We start from the raw sequence: 18822 nt of genomic DNA, 5'->3' as shown, positions 1-18822 counted from the left end.
TGAACTCTAATCCAAATTTACCAGTTAAAATATATTACATACTCAGAGCCTATGAAATGGAAGAAGAAACCACTCAATATATTTTTAAAAATCAAATCTCTGTCCTGTTGCCCATCCATAAAAAAACAGGAAACTGAATAAAAATGGCAGAGTGTAAGAAAAAAAGAGACAGTAGCATATGTAGCCCCCAAGCTCTTGGTGAATATAGGAAGGCAGAGAATAACACAAAACAAATAAGAAAGTATGTGCATCATTAGTGCAAATATAAAAATATTTTGGTCAGGTGTGGTGGCTCATGTCTGTAATGCTGGCTAATTGTGGAGGCTGAGGCAGGAGGATCACATGAGTCCAGGAGGTCAAGGCTGCAGTGAGCCATGTTTGCACCACTGCACTCCAGCCTGGGTGACAAAGCAGGATCCTGTCTCAAAAAAAAATAAAATCTCTCAAACAGTTGGGAAAAAAAATCTATCCCCCAAACACAGAGTATCTTTTAAAAAAATAGTTTAAGTAACACACACTTTAAAAGGGAAATATTACAACTGATTCTAATTGTTTTTGCCGGTGATCGCTTTGTTGACTACGCACAAGTTGCTTTGCTTTAGTATATGGGACTATGATCATATAAATATATGAAACTGGAGAAAGGTACCATTAGAAAACAACACACACACTTATTATTCTTTTATTTACCCTTTTTCCACGTTTTCCTTTATGACGTACATCCTTATTGCCTTGGTCCAACTGTTTCACATCAGTGCCCGAGGCTTCTTTTAGTTGGTCAGAGGAGGGTCTAGTTCTTCCAGGGATTTGGAATTCATTTTCTTCTTCTGCTCTGTTCCAGTTGGCCTACAGAATAAGGGTTTAAGCCTAGCCCTAATCAGAATTTTTCTTAGATGACTTTCTGCCACCTATATTACACCATGCTCAAGTGACATACTTGTTTGAATGTCAGTTTGGCAGTCTATAAGTAACAACTGCTTTTGCTTTTTTCTCTATGCTTCTCTTTTGTCTTATCACCAAACCCCAAACCTCTGAGATCTTTGGTTCATAGCATATGCTTAAGTAAGTTTCAAAAGACAAAGTATAAAAGACAACTTATAAGGCCGGGCGCGGTGGCTCACGCCTGTAATCCCAGCACTTTGGGAGGCCGAGACGGGCGGATCACGAGGTCAGGAGATCGAGACCATCCTGGCTAACACGGTGAAACCCCGTCTCTACTAAAAAATACAAAAAACTAGCCGGGCGAGGTGGCGGGCGCCTGTAGTCCCAGCTACCTGGGAGGCTGAGACAGGAGAATGGCGTGAACCCGGGAGGCAGAGCTTGCAGTGAGCTGAGATCCGGCCACAGCACTCCAACCTGGGTGACAGAGCGAGACTCCGTCTCAAAAAAAAAAAAAAAAAAAAAGACAACTTATAGCAGTTGTTGGTATAAGTTATCTTTGAATCAGATGCAGCTACATTTAAATTTAATTAATGAATAAATTTTAGGTAACATATACAATATACAAGACAAAATGAATTTAAAGGCAATTGACAAAACTCATGTCCACTTCATTACGCATTACTGGAAGGTTTATTAATTGTCTGCACAGTATACACTTTGCTGAATGAATGCTTAAGAGTAAAAACCAGTCAAAATTATAGCTAGTAACTAGCTTATGTTTACAGTTGAAGTTCTGGGACAGTAAAGCAAGCTAAAAATAACATACAACCAAAAAATAAAATTGAAGAGATAAAATAAACATACAATCTAAAAGTCTGCTTAGTTTTTTTCCTAAAGTCCAGTAATACAGGTCCAGTTAATGTAGGGGTGAAGGGAGAAATAGTTCCACATCAGGTCTGTGAATACTTAAGAGCATCATTTTACTCAGTCAGTAAACAGTGAAGTGAAGATGAACTCCTTTATTTGACCATACTCCTGCCTTTGTGAATTCCTCTTCACAAGTACAATGAGGCTACACACTTCTGTATGCTGATCACGTATTTTGTTAAATAATTGCTGCTATGCTAAAGTCTTGGTTTGCTGACCACCAGGTAGGTCATTCTCAGGTCAACAGGGGCTGATTTTATATTGTCTCACACACACACACACACACACACACACACACACACACACACCTTTGCGGTCTCCTGTTCTCATAATCTGCCCATCCCACCACTTAACACAGTAACTGGTTAAATAATGAATTCCAAATATCTGCTGACTGAAGGAGAGAATAAAAGATTATACCATCATAATGCCCACCTCAGTCCACCCCAGATGACTGTCAATATTCATAATCAAAAATACTTTTTCCTTCTTGCTACAACAATATATAAAGAAAGTCTCTCCATCATACTCTATTCAAGTTCCCTGTTAAACAGAAATACTCTATTTCCACAGGTACGCATGTGGGCAGAGGAAACATGCCAAATAAGGCAAGTTCCAGGATGATCATATTTTAAATCATATTTTCTTTTTATTTTTTAATTTGGCCTTCATTTACCACAAGAACAAAGAAAATTATCTCAACCAAAGCCTGTTTCTTCCTCAGAATGCCAACCATACCCCTTAAAATGTCCAACATAACCTATCTACTAAAGGTAAAATTATCTTCATGTCACCATTTAGACCCATTAGTACACTTTCCCAGCTGAGCAGTAAAACAGTGGTGAAAAAATAGCTAACATTCACAGAGCATTACTACTTGTTCTGATGTAAGTGCTTAATGTATTAATTTTTAATTTTCACCACAGCCCAATGAGGTGGACACTGTTATTATCCCCATTTTATAAGTAAATCAAAATATAGAGAAGATCAGTACCAGCTGAGCTAAACGGCTATTAAGTGGAAGAGCTTGAATTCATATACAGGCAATTCGACTCTAGAGCTCACAATATTAACCACTATTACAGCAAATTCCAAGCATGTAGCTGTGAACACCCAAACAAATGATAAACTGTTAGTCTCCTAACCTTGATCACAGTAGAGGTTATTACAATTTCTCCAAAAGCTGAAGAGCTTATGTTAAAGTAGATTTTTTTCACCCTAAAGATGATCACACAAGTTACCTGGAGCCGAAGGTCAGACATTTGCCTTAATAGATCCTCAAAGAGCTCTCTATCATCCTCTGGTAACTCAGAGGACAGGACGACCCCCACAAAGCATCCTGCTGCTTGTAGCATTGTATCAGGAAACATGTAGGCTCCTGCAGTACATTTCAGAACCGGAGATCTATCAGGAACTAGAGGATACAACCAGTCACAAACCTGAAAGGATTCGTTAGAAGAAAAAATATATATACATATAAATGAATGAAACTAGATTTTCACTTATGTTTTAATAAAATTGTTATACTAGAAAATAAACACTTCAAAGTTGGAAACATATTTTAAAAGGCTTTACAGAACCATCAACATCAACAAATCCCCAAGAAAATTAATCATTTGCTAGTCTGATCTTCCTGCAATAAGGACTGTGCTAAATATGCCATTGCTCCACTAATCATACAATCTTAAAGCTGATGGCCTTAACCAGCCCAGTGTTAACCAATAATGACTCTAACTTTAAATAAATAATAATCAAAGTAAATTAAGGTTTTCTTCGTTATTGAAATTAGATATTCCTTTTGTGGTACAGAAACTATTTTCAGGTATTATTTACTTGAAATATTTACTGAAATAATAGTGTTTACTGATTTAATGCTCCTAACAATCCTATGAAATCAGTTACTATTATTGTCATTTTATGTACAAGAAAATTGAGGCACACAGAGGTCAATTAAGTTGCTCAGAACCAACAACTGAAAAGTGGAGCTTGGATTTTAACACATGTAGTCTGGACCAGAGAAGCTGCACAATTATTTTAATCAGAAACCCAGCACTCACAGGCCGGGCACAGTGGCTCACACCTATAATCCCAACACGCTGGGAGGCCAATGGGGAGCGGGGGGATCATTTGAGGTCAGGAGTTCAAGACCAGCCTGGCCAATATGGTGAAACCTGTCTCTACTAAAAATACAAAAGTTAGCTGGGTGTGGTAGCGCACGCCTGTAATCCTAGCTCCAGCTCCTTAGGAGGCTGAGGCAGGAGAATCACCTGAACCCGGGAGGTGGAAGGTGCAGTGAGCCAAGATTATACCATTGCACCCCAGCCTGGGCAACAGAGCAAAACTCTGACTCAAAGAAAAAATAAATAAATAAATAAGAAACTCAGCACTCACAACGTGGAATAATTTTTTGTACTAAACCCAAGAGAACCTGACATAACAGAATAGATTAAGTTAATGTTTATGGATTGTCTATCTATTGTGAAATAAAAAGCAAAATAACAAAAGCTCTCCTGCAGTGTCATCTGGGAAGGTCAGCTTGCCAGTACACACACAGACTTAAGCTCACATTCTGGCTGCCTAATTTATTTCTAATGCAAAACATTATTTGAGAAACCAAAATATAACTGGGCTCAACATCAAAACAGTCTTACCCACAAACTTTTAACATTTGAGTAGTTATATATTTTAATATGTATGAGAAAAAATACACATTTCCCTTAATATCAGTTATTATTAAGATATAACTGACAAGTGGGACAATTTAGTAAAAATATAAAGCAAGTAATAGTAGTGGTATGGAGTTGACAAAAAAATTGTAAAAGTTATTCTAAAATAAAACTTAGGAAAGGTTTTTTTTTTTTTTTTTTTTTTTTTACTATTCCATGGTTTCTTCCAGATTATATCCTGGTCACCTTAATTGAACTGGAATATCACCAAATTGTCTTTAAAATACCAACACTTTATAGACTTTTCTTAGGACAGGATATTACAGATGAGTGAGTTCATCCACCATAGGCTGATTTTTCCCAGTTTCATTTTCAGAGGGCAAATTCATGTCCAATTTCTGTAACTATAGATTTAACAGGTTTAAAAAGTATGTGGTATTAAAACTAAAACCAAAAGAAAAATTTTTTTTGAAGTTCTAGAATTCTGTCTACCTAAAACCAAAAAATCTTAATTTCCTATTTAGACCAATAGTGATTTTAACAGTGATTTTTAGTATAGGAAATATCTAACTTCTAGTATTTAGTTGGTTTATTATTGTTTTTTTTTTTTTTTGACAAAAACATTCAGAAAACACATATGTTAACTCTTTTAAGGACACTCTGCTACAAATACCTGAATACAAGCAAATGAGAACCTGTTAAAGAGACTCAAATTAAATTTTGGGAGCAATTTTACTTTTCATTTAGGACAAAAAAATACACATATGAGAGAGATTAAAAACAAAATTAAAAGCACTAAGGACAAATTTGTATTAAAGTACAAGTCATTTCAATGGATGAGTGAATGTAACCATGGTACAATATTTCTGCCATTCACTACCCCATCTCCAGTTGCTAAGGACCCAAAGATTTTTTATTTCCATCGTTACAGTGCAACACTACATTAGTAGAAATTGTTACAGCTTTTATCATCCCCCACTACAAACCCCAACCAATAAGCCTACTCTTTTTAACCTTAAGGCTCCTTTCCTAAAATAAACTACAGGAGTCACAATATTCTTCCTGCCCAGTATCAAATATTTCCTTTCTTTTTTTTTTTTTTTTGAGACGGAGTCTCGCTCTGTCGCCCAGGCTGGAGTGCAGTGGCCGGATCTCGGCTCACTTCAAGCTCCGCCTCCCGGGTTTACGCCATTCTCCTGCCTCAGCCTCCCGAGTAACCGGGACTACAGGCACCCGCCACCTCGCCTGGCTAGTTTTTTTGTTTTTTTTTTTAGTAGAGACGGGGTTTCACCGTGTTAGCCAGGATGGTCTCGATCTCCTGACCTCGTGATCCACCCGTCTCGGCCTCCCAAAGTGCTGGGATTGCAGGCTTGAGCCACCGCGCCCGGCCCAAATATTTCCTTTCAATAATGCCCTCAAAGTATCTCCCTCACACATCCCTAGTAAGCCTCAAATTGTCTTTAAACAACTTTCAAGTTGACTCCATATAAAAACTATGTAAGAATCAACAGAAGAGTACACCAAAAGAGAAAATGATTAGAGATAGCCTGTGCTATTACTAAACCACATTATTTGGACTGTGGACAAAATACCTGCTTTGTTTAAAAAGTGATCTTTCTTCAATGCAAACTCCTTTGTTATACTCAACATATACTAAGTCCTCATTTCAAGAACTCGTCTTCCTATACCTACATCCAATCTTTTAAAATGTGATTGTCACTGGACCACTATCTTCAGAATACCTCACTAAATCCACAGCAATGCCCTGACATCAATCTTTATGTAGCACTCTTTACTCTTGGACCAAGTGCATTCTGGTAAATTTCTCTGCTTGGACTGTTGGAATGACATCTTAAATTATCACCACAGACTCTATTTCTAAACCAGGGTCTCTCAACCTTGGCATAGTTGAGATTTTGGGCAGGATAATTTTTTTTGTTCATGAGGGCTGTCCTGTGTAAATGTGTGGCAGCACCCCTGGCCTCTACCCACTATGCTAGTAGCAATCAACCTCCAGTATGACCACCAAAAATGCCTCCAGACATTGTCAAATGTTCTCTGGGGAGGCAAAATTACCCCTGGCTGAGAACAACTGTTCTGGACCATGAGCTGGGTCTTGCCCAGTTCAGACCCTCAGCTGAGTCTTCACAACATTTGTGAGTATTTACAGCTATACATCCACAGAAACTACATAAATCCCTTTTCAAATTAAACTTACTAGGTTTCTTCTTCAGATAAAGAATTAAAAGTTTAAGGATGACCACTCTTCTCAAGTTTTATCATCACAAACTTAATTTCAAAATAAAACTATTAATATATCTTAAAAAAAAAAGACTATAAAACACAAACATGTTTAAGGCTCATAATTTCATGGAACATATTTAAAAACAAAGAATTTATTATCTTTTTGCACTTATAGTGCACACATAAACATTAACAAAAATGATGTAGTCTACATGTTTTTCAAATTATGCTTTCATTTTCCTTTGGCTTACCTGAAGAAACCCAGGAGGACGGTTTAGAACCGAATCAAGAGAATTATCCAAAAACCTCACAATTCGAAGGTACCCAGGATACGAAGGTGCACTAACCTCCCCTGCAGGATTTACAAAAAAAATCTGTACTCCATTTGGTATCAAAATCAATTCATCTGCATCTAGCCCTAAAGTCTCAAGAGGCGGCGGCTGAGAATGATTCCTATAAAACTCTTCTCCAACTGATGAAAACTCCCCAGAATCTGTTCCAAAGGATACAGTGTAGTGACCTTCAGCAGCCTGAGGAGTATAAGCAGGAGGAGCTTCTGCTGGACAACTCTGTGATGGTAAAGAGAGAGAAGCAGGTGCAGCAACCGCCCCTGCACTTGGAGTTGAGCTGCTTCCATCTACTTCAGCATGCTGAGGAGCTGAACTGAAAGACTGAGGCTCTGGTAATTTTTCACACATGTCTTTAGGTGGAAATTCTGGATATAACTTGGGCACCTCCTGAAGATCATTCTGTAGAGAAGTGGCAAGACCCTTCTCTAGAATTTCCAGCCTGGTGCGTACATTCTGTAGTGTTTCTTTCATTTTCTGTTGCATTTGTCTAGCAGATTCCCACCCAGGGCCTGTGTGTTCAGACTCTGTTGATGAAATGCTGATCCCTCTGAGCAGGTGTCCTATTCCTTGCTTATAGTAGTTCTTTGCTTCTTCCTTCTGACCTAATTCATCTGTATTCAGACCTTTGTTAACAAAAAAAAAGGCCTTCTTATATGCTTCTCTGACGATCTTAATTTCAGCAGGTTCTCCATTTTGTGGCTCTTGCTCCATTTCTGCAAAATTGGAAACATATTTAATTATCTTGCTTAGCTATTGTTTACTTATCATCTATATCTCCTACCTGAATATATTTTAAGAGGACAAGTGCCTCGCTTATCTCTGTTTTGTACACTATTATACTATCCTTTAAGCCTGCTATCAGGTCTGTCATAAAGAAAGTACTTAATATGTATTTGATGAATGGATAAATAAATGAAAACTCTCGGTCCAAAATACCTTTATTTAAAAACATAAGAGAATAAATCAGACAACATCTATTACATAATTTTCTTGTTCCAGTTTCTTATAATAGTTTCCTATCATACATATGATATGTATGATCTATCATATCATACTGGACACAAACATTAACAAAATGACGTAGTCCACATATATTTCAAATTATGCTTTCATTTTTCTTTGAAAAATGAATACATTTTTGTATGATGGTTGAAACAAGAATCTCATTCTAAAATTCATTATAATATAAATCCAGATTATATCCAGCCAATAAAAAATGAATTGAATCACACACTGGGGAAAACAGAAATGAGAAAAAAAAATTTGAATGAAACTCTGTTACCTGATTTCCACTTAAAGGTGGCAGGCAGGTTACCCCACACAGCCCTGTTGCTTCCCCAAATCCTACTAAGATGACTCTAGAAAGATTATGAAAAAGGAATAACCATTTTTTCTTAGTGAGAAAAATACATGAATAGGTACTTCACAGAAGAAAATCTTTAAAAAGCATCTGAAAAGGTGTTCAACATACTATTCCCTCAGAAAAGTGAAACTAAAATTGAGTGACACCAACTAGACACTTACCAGATGGCTAAAATTTAAAAGACTGATTAGTGCTAAGTGAAGACAAGTGCAACTCTTCTACCTTGCTGGTGAAAGCTGAAAAATGATACACCATTTTGGAAAACTGGTAGTTTCTACTAAAGCTAAACGTTCACCCACTCAATGACCCAACAATTCCACTTGCAGGTATATAACCAAGAGAAATGGATGCATGTGCATGCCAAAGACATGTATGGCAATATTCACAGCAACTATATTCACAAAAGGCAAATCCTTAAAACAACCCAAATGCTTACTCATTCATACAATGCAATAATACACAGAAAAAAATTTTAAACCTGATTGCCTGCAACATCAATGAATCTCACCAATTCTTTGAGCAAAAGCCAAATAAAAAAAGACTTCATATTGAGACCACATACTATGATTCTATATGAATGAATTAAAGAATTGGAAAAACTTGTCTATGATGATATAAATCAAAATAGTGCTTATAGGTAGAGGCTAATAACTTCGCAGGTACAGGAGGGAATCTCATGGCCTTTGGAAATGTTCTCTGTTGATCTGAGTGATGACTACAAGGGTGTACAGTGGTCCCCCCTTATTTACTGTTTCACTTTCTGTGGTTTCAGTTACCTGCAGTCAATCATTATCTTAAAATATTAAGTGGAAAATAACAGAGATAAATAATTAATAAATTTTAAATTGCACATTCTCAGTATCATGATTAAATCTCTTGTTGTCTCTCTCTGTGCTCCCTGAGGCATGAATCATCTCTTTATCCAGGGCATCCATGCTGTCTATGCTCCCCTCCCATGATCACTTAGTAGGTGATATGGTTTGACGATGTCCCAACCCAGATCTCATCTTGAATTGTTATCCCTATAATCCTCAGGTGTCAAGAGAGAGACGCAGTGGGAGATGATTGGATCATGGGGGCACTTTGTCCCATGCTGTTCTCATGATAGTGAGTTTGCACACTATCTGATGGTTTTATAAGGCAGTTTTTCCAGCTTCTGCTAGCTCTCTCTTTCCTGCCGTCATGTGAAGAAAGTCTTTGCTTCCCCTTCGCCTTCTGCCATGATTGTAAGTTTCCTGAGGCCTCCCCAGCCACGCAGAACTGTGAGTCAATTTAAACCTCTTTTCTTTATAAAGTACCCAGTCTTGGGCAGTTCTTTTTTTTTTTTTTTTTTTTTTTTTTTGAGACGGAGTCTCGCTCTATCGCCCAGGCTGGAGTGCAGTGGCCGGATCTCAGCTCACTGCAAGCTCCGCCTCCCGGGTTTACGCCATTCTCTCGCCTCAGCCTCCCGAGTAGCTGGGACTACAGGCGCCCACCATCTCGCCCGGCTAATTTTTTGTATTTTTTTAGTAGAGACAGGGTTTCACCGTGTTAGCCAGGATGGTCTCGATCTCCTGACCTCGTGATCCGCCCGTCTCGGCCTCCCAAAGTGCTGGGATTACAGGCTTGAGCCACCGCGCCCGGCCCGGGCAGTTCTTTACAGCAGTGTGAAAACGGACTAATACAGCAGCCATCTTGGTTATCAGATCAACTGTTCCAATATTGTGGTGGTTGGATTCAAGTAATTCTTTTTACTTAATAATGGCCCCAAAGTGCAACAGCAGTGATGCTGGCAATTTGGATACACTGAAGAGAAGCTGTGAAGTGCTTCCTTCAAGTCAAAAGGTTAGTTTTCAACTTAACAAGGAAAAAAATCATATGCTGAGGATGCTAAGATCTACCATTAAGAACATATTTGCTATTCCTGAAATTGTGAAGGAGTAAAAAGAAATTATGCTAGTTTTGCTGTTGTCCCTCAAACTGCAAAACTTATGGTCAAAGCATGTGATAAGTGTATTAGTTAAGATGGAAAAGGCTTAGATATGAACAGAAACATGTTCCAATTGAAAGCAATGGGGTTCCACACTATCCATGGTTTCAGGCATCCACTAGGGGTCTTGCAACTTATCTCCCTTAGATAAGGGGTGGGGGAATATACATAAAAATTATTAAACTATAAATTTAAGATCAGGGCACTAGATGTATTTTATGTGATTCCTTAACAAAACAGATAAATAATAAAGCCATAACTCACAAGGACAAATAGGGAGGATGAAGAGTCAACAGTACTTGGTGCCAAAAAAGGAGGCGGACAAGTGAAAACTCCCAAAACACACTTGAGAAAACAGATGCCTTAAACTGTCAGTGGGAAAATCAGAGATGGAGCTGTACTTACATCACATCAAAAACCTCCGAAAGCGTAAGAATTGATGGAATTCAATCTTCCAGTGGAAAGGAAGTAGAGGTGCAGCTGAAAAAGAGGACTGGTTGAAAGCCTGTTACAAATTAGCACCCTCAGATCTTTCCTACACCAAGCACTCAGGACACTGTTTCTCTACAGCCCTGAGAGACCAAGTGGTTTGATCTAGAAGACTGTAAAATAAAGTGTGGGTAAGAAACTATCAGGCAAGATTAAGGGTAAAAACCAGAAGCAGGGGGATTAAATGAAATATTACACATTGATTACTGAGACCCACAGCCTTCCTCCCCACAACTTGGTAATTAGGAGTTCCGGCTGCCAGGTACCCCTCAAGAAAGGAGACTGGAAGTTACCTTCTTGAGGAATCTGATCACCACCAAGAGGAGAGACACAAAGAATAGTGATAGTGAGTGTTTCCCAAGGAAAACTGTCCAAGCAATTCACCGTTCAGAAGCCATAGTTGATAGGTTCTAGCCACAGAATCTCAGATCAGCTTTCTAGTGCTTCATTCACTCACATGCACACACTCACACACAGATACACACACAGCCCAGGATCACAAAACATGAGGCAAATATCCAGTATAAAAGATTAAAATAAGAGCAATGTAATTTGGTTGAAATGGACAATGTGCAAGAAAAGTAAAACTTACCAAAAAAAATCCTATCATTTATATCAACATAAAGAAAAAGAAAATATCACATCCATAAAATAAAAAGTGGGATGCATGCACACTGAAAGAAGGATATTCAAGAGACAAAATGAACACTGGGAAATTAAATATTTAAAAAGCAGAAAGGAAAAACTCAAGAAGGATGAGATCATACAATTATAGAAAATGCCCAGAAAGCAGAGCAAAAAGACAGAGATGAAAAATAGGCAAGAATAAATAAGAAAATTAGGACCCAGTCTATAAAGCATATCATTTGTATAATAAAACTTCTAGAAATATGGGAGGCCGAGGCGGGCGGATCACCTGAGGTCAGTAGCTCCAGACCAGCCTGACCAATATGGTGAAATCCCGTATACAAATACAAAAGCATTAGCCGGGCATCATGGTGTGCACCTGTAGTCCCAGCTACTCAGGAAGCTGATAGGAGAATTGCTTGAACCCAGGAGGCGGAGGTTGCAGTGAGCTGAGATCACACCACTGCACTCCAGCCTGTTTGACAGAGTGTGACTCCATCAAAAAAAAAAAAAAAAAAAAAACTCCTAGAAATAGAGACTAGAGAAAAAAATAAGGGATGAAAGGATTAAATAATTCATAGAATTTCCTAGAACTGGAAAACATGAATTTCCTGATTTAAAACGACCAAAAGGTTGGGCGCAGTGGCTGACACCTATAATCCCAGCACTTTAGGAGGCTGAAACAGGCGGATTGCTTGAGTCCAGGAGTTTGAGATCAGCCTGGGCAAGATAGTGAGACCATCTCTACAAAGAAAACATTAAAAAATTAGCCAGATGTGCTGGTGTGTGCCTGTAGTCCTAGCTACTCAGGAATCGAGGTAGGAGGATCACTTGAGCGCAGGAACTCAAGACTGCAGTGAGCTATGATCACAACACTGCACTCCAGCCTGGGTTGAAAAAGCAAGACCGTCTCTAACAAATAAAAGTAAATAAAAAGACCAATGGGCAAATTAAGGAAAAAAAGGGGACACCGAGGTAGGCGGATCACAAGGTCAGGAGATCGAGACCATCCTGGCTAACAAGGTGAAACCCCGTCTCTACTAAAAATACAAAAAAATTAGCCAGACATGGTAGCGGGGTCCTGTAGTCCCAGCTACTCGGGAGGCTGAGACAGGAGACTTGCTTGAACCCAGGAGGTAGAGCTTGCAGTGAGCCGAGATCATGCCACTGCACTCCAGCCTGGGCAATAGAGCGAGACTCTGTCTCAAAATAAATAAATAAACAAACAAACAAATAAAAAATATTTCACACCAAGAAACATACCATGACATTTTAGAACACTAGGCTCAAAAGGATCATCTTTATTTTTATTTTTATTTTTTTTTGAGACGGAGTCTCGCTCTGTAGCCTGGGCTGGAGTGCAGTGGCCGGATCTCAGCTCACTGCAAGCTCCGCCTCCCGGGTTTACGCCATTCTCCTGCCTCAGCCTCCCGAGTAGCTGGGACTACAGGCGCCCGCCACCTCGCCCAGCTAGTTTTTTGTATTTTTTTAGTAGAGACGGGGTTTCACCGTGTTAGCCAGGATGGTCTCGATCTCCTGACCTTGTGATCCGCCCGCCTCGGCCTCCCAAACTACTGGGATTACAGGCTTGAGCCACCGCGCGCGGCCAAGGATCATCTTTAAAATGCTTATACAAAAAAAAAAAAAAAAAAAAAAGAAATAAGAGTGCTAATGAACTTCTTGAAGGCAACAATAGAAGAAGGAAATTATATATTTAATTCATAATTCTGAGTAAAAATAACTGCTAAACCCAGCCAAGTGACTGCTCAGTTATTACATCCTCTGTTTGCTGGGTACCATGTTTTATGAAAGGAATCCCAAGACTGATGATGAGTTTCCAAGATAACAATTAGGCAAACACTCCAGGGTGGAGTAGGAGACAACAGAAAAGAATGTTTTAAGAAAGTAAAACTGATCGAATACTTAATGTGATTGTAAGCTCTGAAAAAAGATCTACACAACCGTGAGAGTATTCAGGGTTTCATTAGTACTAATTAAAAACTAAGGATTAACTCTAGGGAAAACGATGTTGAGCAAGAAAGAAAAAGTAATTATAATGTACTAAATGTTTCAGTTTCCACTGGTGTCACGATATATACAATGAATCTCAATATAAACAAAATTATGGTACAATCATACTGAAAAGACGGGAAGATGGATGGATACAAAGTTTATGTGCATGTGACAAAGGATGAAAGACATAAAACTTCATCTTTCCCACTGAGAAGTGAATGGACAAGGCCTAAAACTGAAAAAGTACCAATATATCTGCACTGTTTAGAGTACAAAAAGACCGAAATAATTAGGTGAGAAAAAGGATACAAGCTGACTTTGGGAGGAAGGGGTAAGATTTTTCTTAAATCTATGTGTATGACAGAAAATTTAATTACTATTACATTTAAAAAAGTAAATGGAAGCTTTAGAGTAACTATGTAATGCAAGCCACATATGTAATTTTTAATTTTCTAATAACCACATTAAAAAGGTAAAAAACAGGTAAAATTAATTTTAATGATAGTATCGTATTTATCCAAATATATCAAAAACATTATTTCAATATGTAGTTAATATAAAAACTTTCAGTTAAATATTTTAGCTTTCTTTTTTTGGTATGGAGTCTTCAAAACTCAGTATGTGTTTTACACTGAAAAGATATTTCGATTCCAACTAACCCCATTGCAAGTGCTCAATATCCACATGTACTTAGTGGCTACTGTTATTAGATGTAGCAATTATTTTCCTGTGATCTCATGAACACTTATGGTAGAAGAATTTCAGTGATATGAAACTATTTTAGCAGCAATCTACACTATAAAGCATCACAGAAGCATCACAGAAAGCATTCATTAAAATTGGTCTAGCTTCCGATTAATAACATAACTATACTTTCTAACCTGAGAAGCCACTAGTCGGCCTTATCATGCAACAACTTCATGGTAGTCAACAGAATATATTCAGTAATGAATTTAGAAAATAGCATATACAATTGACCATATACAGACCCAGCTATTTGCTCTACCCCACAACCCCTATCAAAATTAACAATCTCTTCTCCTGGAATTCTATCCCGTTGTGTCCTAAGATTGCCACACCTTTCCAAAGAAACCACAGGCATTTTGTACTTTATCCTCCTCAGGATACAAGGAGGCCCAGAGTAAACCAGAAGAAAAGACAGCAGAGGTTAAATAAGCTTCTGTGAGTTGATTGGGAACTTCACCAGCATCATTAAGTTTGTCCAAGTGACTTGAACAGGGTCTTGAACAACACTGTGACTTGGCACCCACTTTTGTGCTTCATACAATAGGACACCACTACCCCATGCATCATTTAGAGTACTTAACATATGCGGGACAGTATGCTAGGTGTTTATCTCACTTCTTACAAACAATTCTTGAAGCAATATTACTATTAGTAGTTCTTTGCAGAGAAGAAAATTGAAGTTTGAAAGCATTAATTGCCTTACATCACCTGTTTTCTGAAAGACTCTGGAATTAAGAATTACTTTTACATTTTTTAAAGGTTATGAAAACAAAGAAGAATGTGCAACAGAGATCATATATGGCCCCAAAAGCCTAAAATATTTACTATCTGGCACTTCACAAAAAAAGTTTACTGACCCTGTACTAGTTTACAGAATTAAATGGTCTGATTCCTAAACAAATCCTCTAAATCAGAGTTTCTCAATCTTGGCATGGTTGACATTTTGGGTTGGATAATTCTTTGTTAGCAGCATCTCGATCTCTGTCCACTGGATGCCCAGGGCAGCACCCCTCCCCCATCCCAGTTGTGACAACCCAAAAAGTCTCCAGACATTGCCAAACGTATCTTCGGCAGCAAAATCGTCCCCCGCTGAGAATTACCACTCTAAATGGTCTTCAAACTGGGGACAAATAAAGTCTTCCATGGGACATACACCAACAACATGTGTAATTTTAAGAAAAAGGCTTCCAGATCCTTTACTCCCATGAGTACTCCTCACTAAACTGATCTGCCTGAGAATATGCCCACTGTTCAGTTATCATACTAGTTTTTATTCCCCGAGATCCTTTCACAATCTTCCACTTTACAAAATAAAGGCATACTTCTCACCCCTCCTATTCTTACTGTGGTACACCGCCCCAGGACGGAAAAGCCTCCCTACCAACAAACAATAAGTCAAAGGGTTCAAAGACCCTCCTTTAACTTAGGCACAACTCCCACTATCCATTCCATTAAGAAACAGATTTCCAGTAAACTTCTACTTTTAATAATTACTCTTCATTAAAATCCATCAGGTGTTTATGCTATTCTGATCGACTATTTATAATAACTCAACCCAAAAGAAAAATTACAACTTACAGAATTAGTTATAGAAAATTTTAAAACTTAGTTTCAATTTATATAAATACTGTTATTAAAAACATGTATCACAGAGATTAATAAAAAGCTTTCAAGCATAAAAATACATTATCTTAAGATAATATTCTGTGGGGTGGGGGTGATAAAAATAAAATTTTTTCAAAAAGGAAGTGTGTAAAATGTATTTTAAAAATTGATGGTGATGGATATAAAACTACAAAGATGCGATACTCCACTGAATAGTTAAAAAGATTGATGTACCAACATTATATTAAAATGTTAATATCAATACCAGGTGGGAAATTGCATCCTTTTCAACTAACGCATGATGTAAAATGCTCTAAGTTAACCAAAAGTGCGCAAGAGGGACAGTTTTACAAAAACTATTTCGGGGTTCACAAGCAAATTAAAAGTACTGCTTTAAAAATCACTCACTACTATTATATATGGCAAAGATATAATGGACATGGTCTGTTTCTGGCCTTTAGAGGCACCAAAACTTGCTATCTTTTGTTAAGCTCTCTAAATGTGTCTGGCACTTATTCTAAGGTTATCCAATCCTCATTCTTGGAGGTTGATATCTGATTTTTAAAATGTTTTACAAATATGGAGCAGCTTGCCCAAGAACAAGGTTAGTAAATGATAGATTCAAATCAGTTCATGGATCAGAAGACTATTTGTCAAGAAAATTAAATGAGCTCTCGCCTGTAATCCCAGCTACTGCACAGGCTGAGGCCGGAGAATAGCTTGGGCCCAGAAGTTCAAGGCTGCAGTGAGTTATGACCACACCACTGCACTCCAGCCAGCCTGGGTGACAGAGCAAGACCTTGTCTCTTTAAAAAAAAGAAAAGAAAAGAAAAATGAAAATGAAAATTAGGTGAAATGTGTTTGATTCCAAATCTAAAAATCCTACTATGTTTACAAGTCAGCAGAGTGAGGGAAGGGTGAAGAAAACCCAGAGTGTCCCACGGTAGAAAGTCATGCGGTTTAAATCTTCAGTAGTTAGCATTTGAAAGCAGAAGTGAGGCATAATGAAGGCATTTAGCTAGAAGCAATATTTACCTTGGGTATACCTTTATTTCTAAGCTTATTTAACATACAGTATGATGAAAGATTTCCTAAACAATGTGTCAATGGAGAGAACAAGATGGCTACTGAGAAAGAGAAGTGTGTCTGTGTGTAGGGTGGAGCGGGAGGGCTAATTCCGCAGGGTTGCTTTATAACCTTCCTTGCTGCATCTCCATCTTAAAGAGAAAAAAAGGTTACACAGAAAGAAGAGCCTGGATATCCAGAGGTTATATAAGTCTAATGGTCAATTTCAGTCTAATCTCTGGGGAATCTCAACACAGAAAGAAAAAGGTTTAAATTAAAGTATCACATTTTTATTTTGGGACTGGGATTTGCTATATCCTCAGCAGTCTCAGAAAATACATTTTACAGAAATAAGGATTGTAGGATGGTGACTTTTAAAAAAGCCTATTCTATTCCTAAGCACAATTACGTGTCAATCAAGTGTCCTGAAAAGATAAAAACCATTATCACATGATTTCACATTCTTCAATTTTCAAAGTTAAGAAGAGAAAGTCTTTGAAATGACAATCTGATGTATTAAACAGTACCTATACCAGTGTAACAGTCTTCAATAACAAACCAAAATCTGTTCCTAGATACCAGTAATTCACCTAAATACTAATTTGTTAACGTTCTAATAAAACACATTTATTTCAACACAACTATATGTATGTGTGTAGATGTCTTAAGAAATACCCAAGAGCAAAGGTAAAATTCTGAATTAAAATACCTATTTAGTTCGATTCCAAAACATTGAAAGTAGTAACACTCTCACTTCACTCTCAACAGTCAACATTACAAGCAGTCTTTAATAATACCGCATGTATCTCCCCAGAGCTAGCAGAAGTTGATCGAATGCCTACTTGGTCCTTTACCAAAAAAGCGGAGGGGGCTTTGTCTAATACCTGTATGCACCTCCCTCCGTAGCATCCCGCTCATTCTAGCTTGTTAGGGAAACCACAGACAACGACGTTTCAGAGAGTGCCGCAGGTGAAGCCGACCCGAAACCACATTACAGAAAGGCTTCCTGTTTCAAACAGGTCCAATACAGCCACGAAATGAAGTCTACGATTATAAATAACTGAGAATCAGAAAATATTTCCATATGGGTGCGGTCTTCTATTACTTTTTCCCCACTTTCGGAAATGTCAAAGAAAGACTGCTACATTCTTAAAGATGAGGCCATCATTTCATAGGCAGTAACAACCTGGAACGCAAATTCGTTAAATTATAATACAATAAGGCCAACCTCGAGGATCCTCGGTGGACTACTAGTGCACTTCTTTACAATTAGAAAGTGGAAAACTGGGTCAGCCCTACAGTCACGCAATAATGCCGCGTCACGAAACTACGAATTCCAAGAGCAACTTTTCTCATGCCCAGAATTAAGCTGGAGGGATCCTCCGCGCAGCTCAATCTCTAGGAAGCATGAAGGAATGTATTGTAAAGAGTAAAATCACGCGCAATCCATCCCAATACAACTGCAGTTGTTCGTGGGCCTTCTTGCAGAGAAAGGCTGCCGAACCTTGACCGGGCCGTGGGCGCTGCAGGAGAGCAAAAGACCACAGAGATCTGCGAAGCCAAAGTAAATAACGAGGTTGGGGCCGCGAGAATGATCCATAGCGCTGCTCCGAAAGGACCCCGCGAAGGGAAGCGAGCGGGAAGGATTCCCTCCAATCTAACAGTCCATGGGTTAGAGACCGAAGGTTCCCTAAATACCACATTCCGGGGAAGGGACTGAGAACAACTTCTCAAACTATTCTCTCTCGAAATCGCTCCCTTCCTCGAAAGTTCCATCTCTGAGACTCGGAGGAGGCCCCGAACCCCTCCGCCCTTGTCCCGTGACCGTCGCCCGCTCAGCCTCCCAGCCGAGTCCGCCGGGCCTGGGGCGCCCAC

General features: G+C 38.5%; 1 protein-coding gene across 6 annotated transcripts in view; it reads right to left on the bottom strand.

Annotated features, from left to right (window-relative positions):
* The window catches only part of SPART (spartin), a 43738-nt gene that overhangs the window by 24299 nt on the left and 617 nt on the right, over positions 1–18822 (bottom strand). For 4 of the 6 annotated variants that reach the window (XM_033235250.1, XM_033235254.1, XM_033235244.1 and 1 more), the window contains exons 2-4: positions 6971–7782; positions 3051–3248; positions 691–846 (exon numbers count right to left, since the gene is read on the bottom strand). In XM_033235250.1, coding sequence (XP_033091141.1) covers positions 691–846; positions 3051–3248; positions 6971–7780 — 1164 coding nt within the window. In that variant the 5' untranslated portion in view covers positions 7781–7782. Of the gene's footprint in view, positions 1–690; positions 847–3050; positions 3249–6970; positions 7783–8351; positions 8423–18175; positions 18286–18822 lie in introns of those variants that run through there. The other 2 variants (XM_033235258.1, XM_033235257.1) reach the window with 2 other exon arrangements.

This window comes from Trachypithecus francoisi, unplaced genomic scaffold (genome assembly GCF_009764315.1).
Source record: "Trachypithecus francoisi isolate TF-2019V2 unplaced genomic scaffold, Tfra_2.0 Contig01461, whole genome shotgun sequence".
Taxonomy (NCBI): domain Eukaryota; kingdom Metazoa; phylum Chordata; class Mammalia; order Primates; family Cercopithecidae; genus Trachypithecus; species Trachypithecus francoisi.
This window is presented reverse-complemented; position numbering and strand designations above follow the sequence as displayed.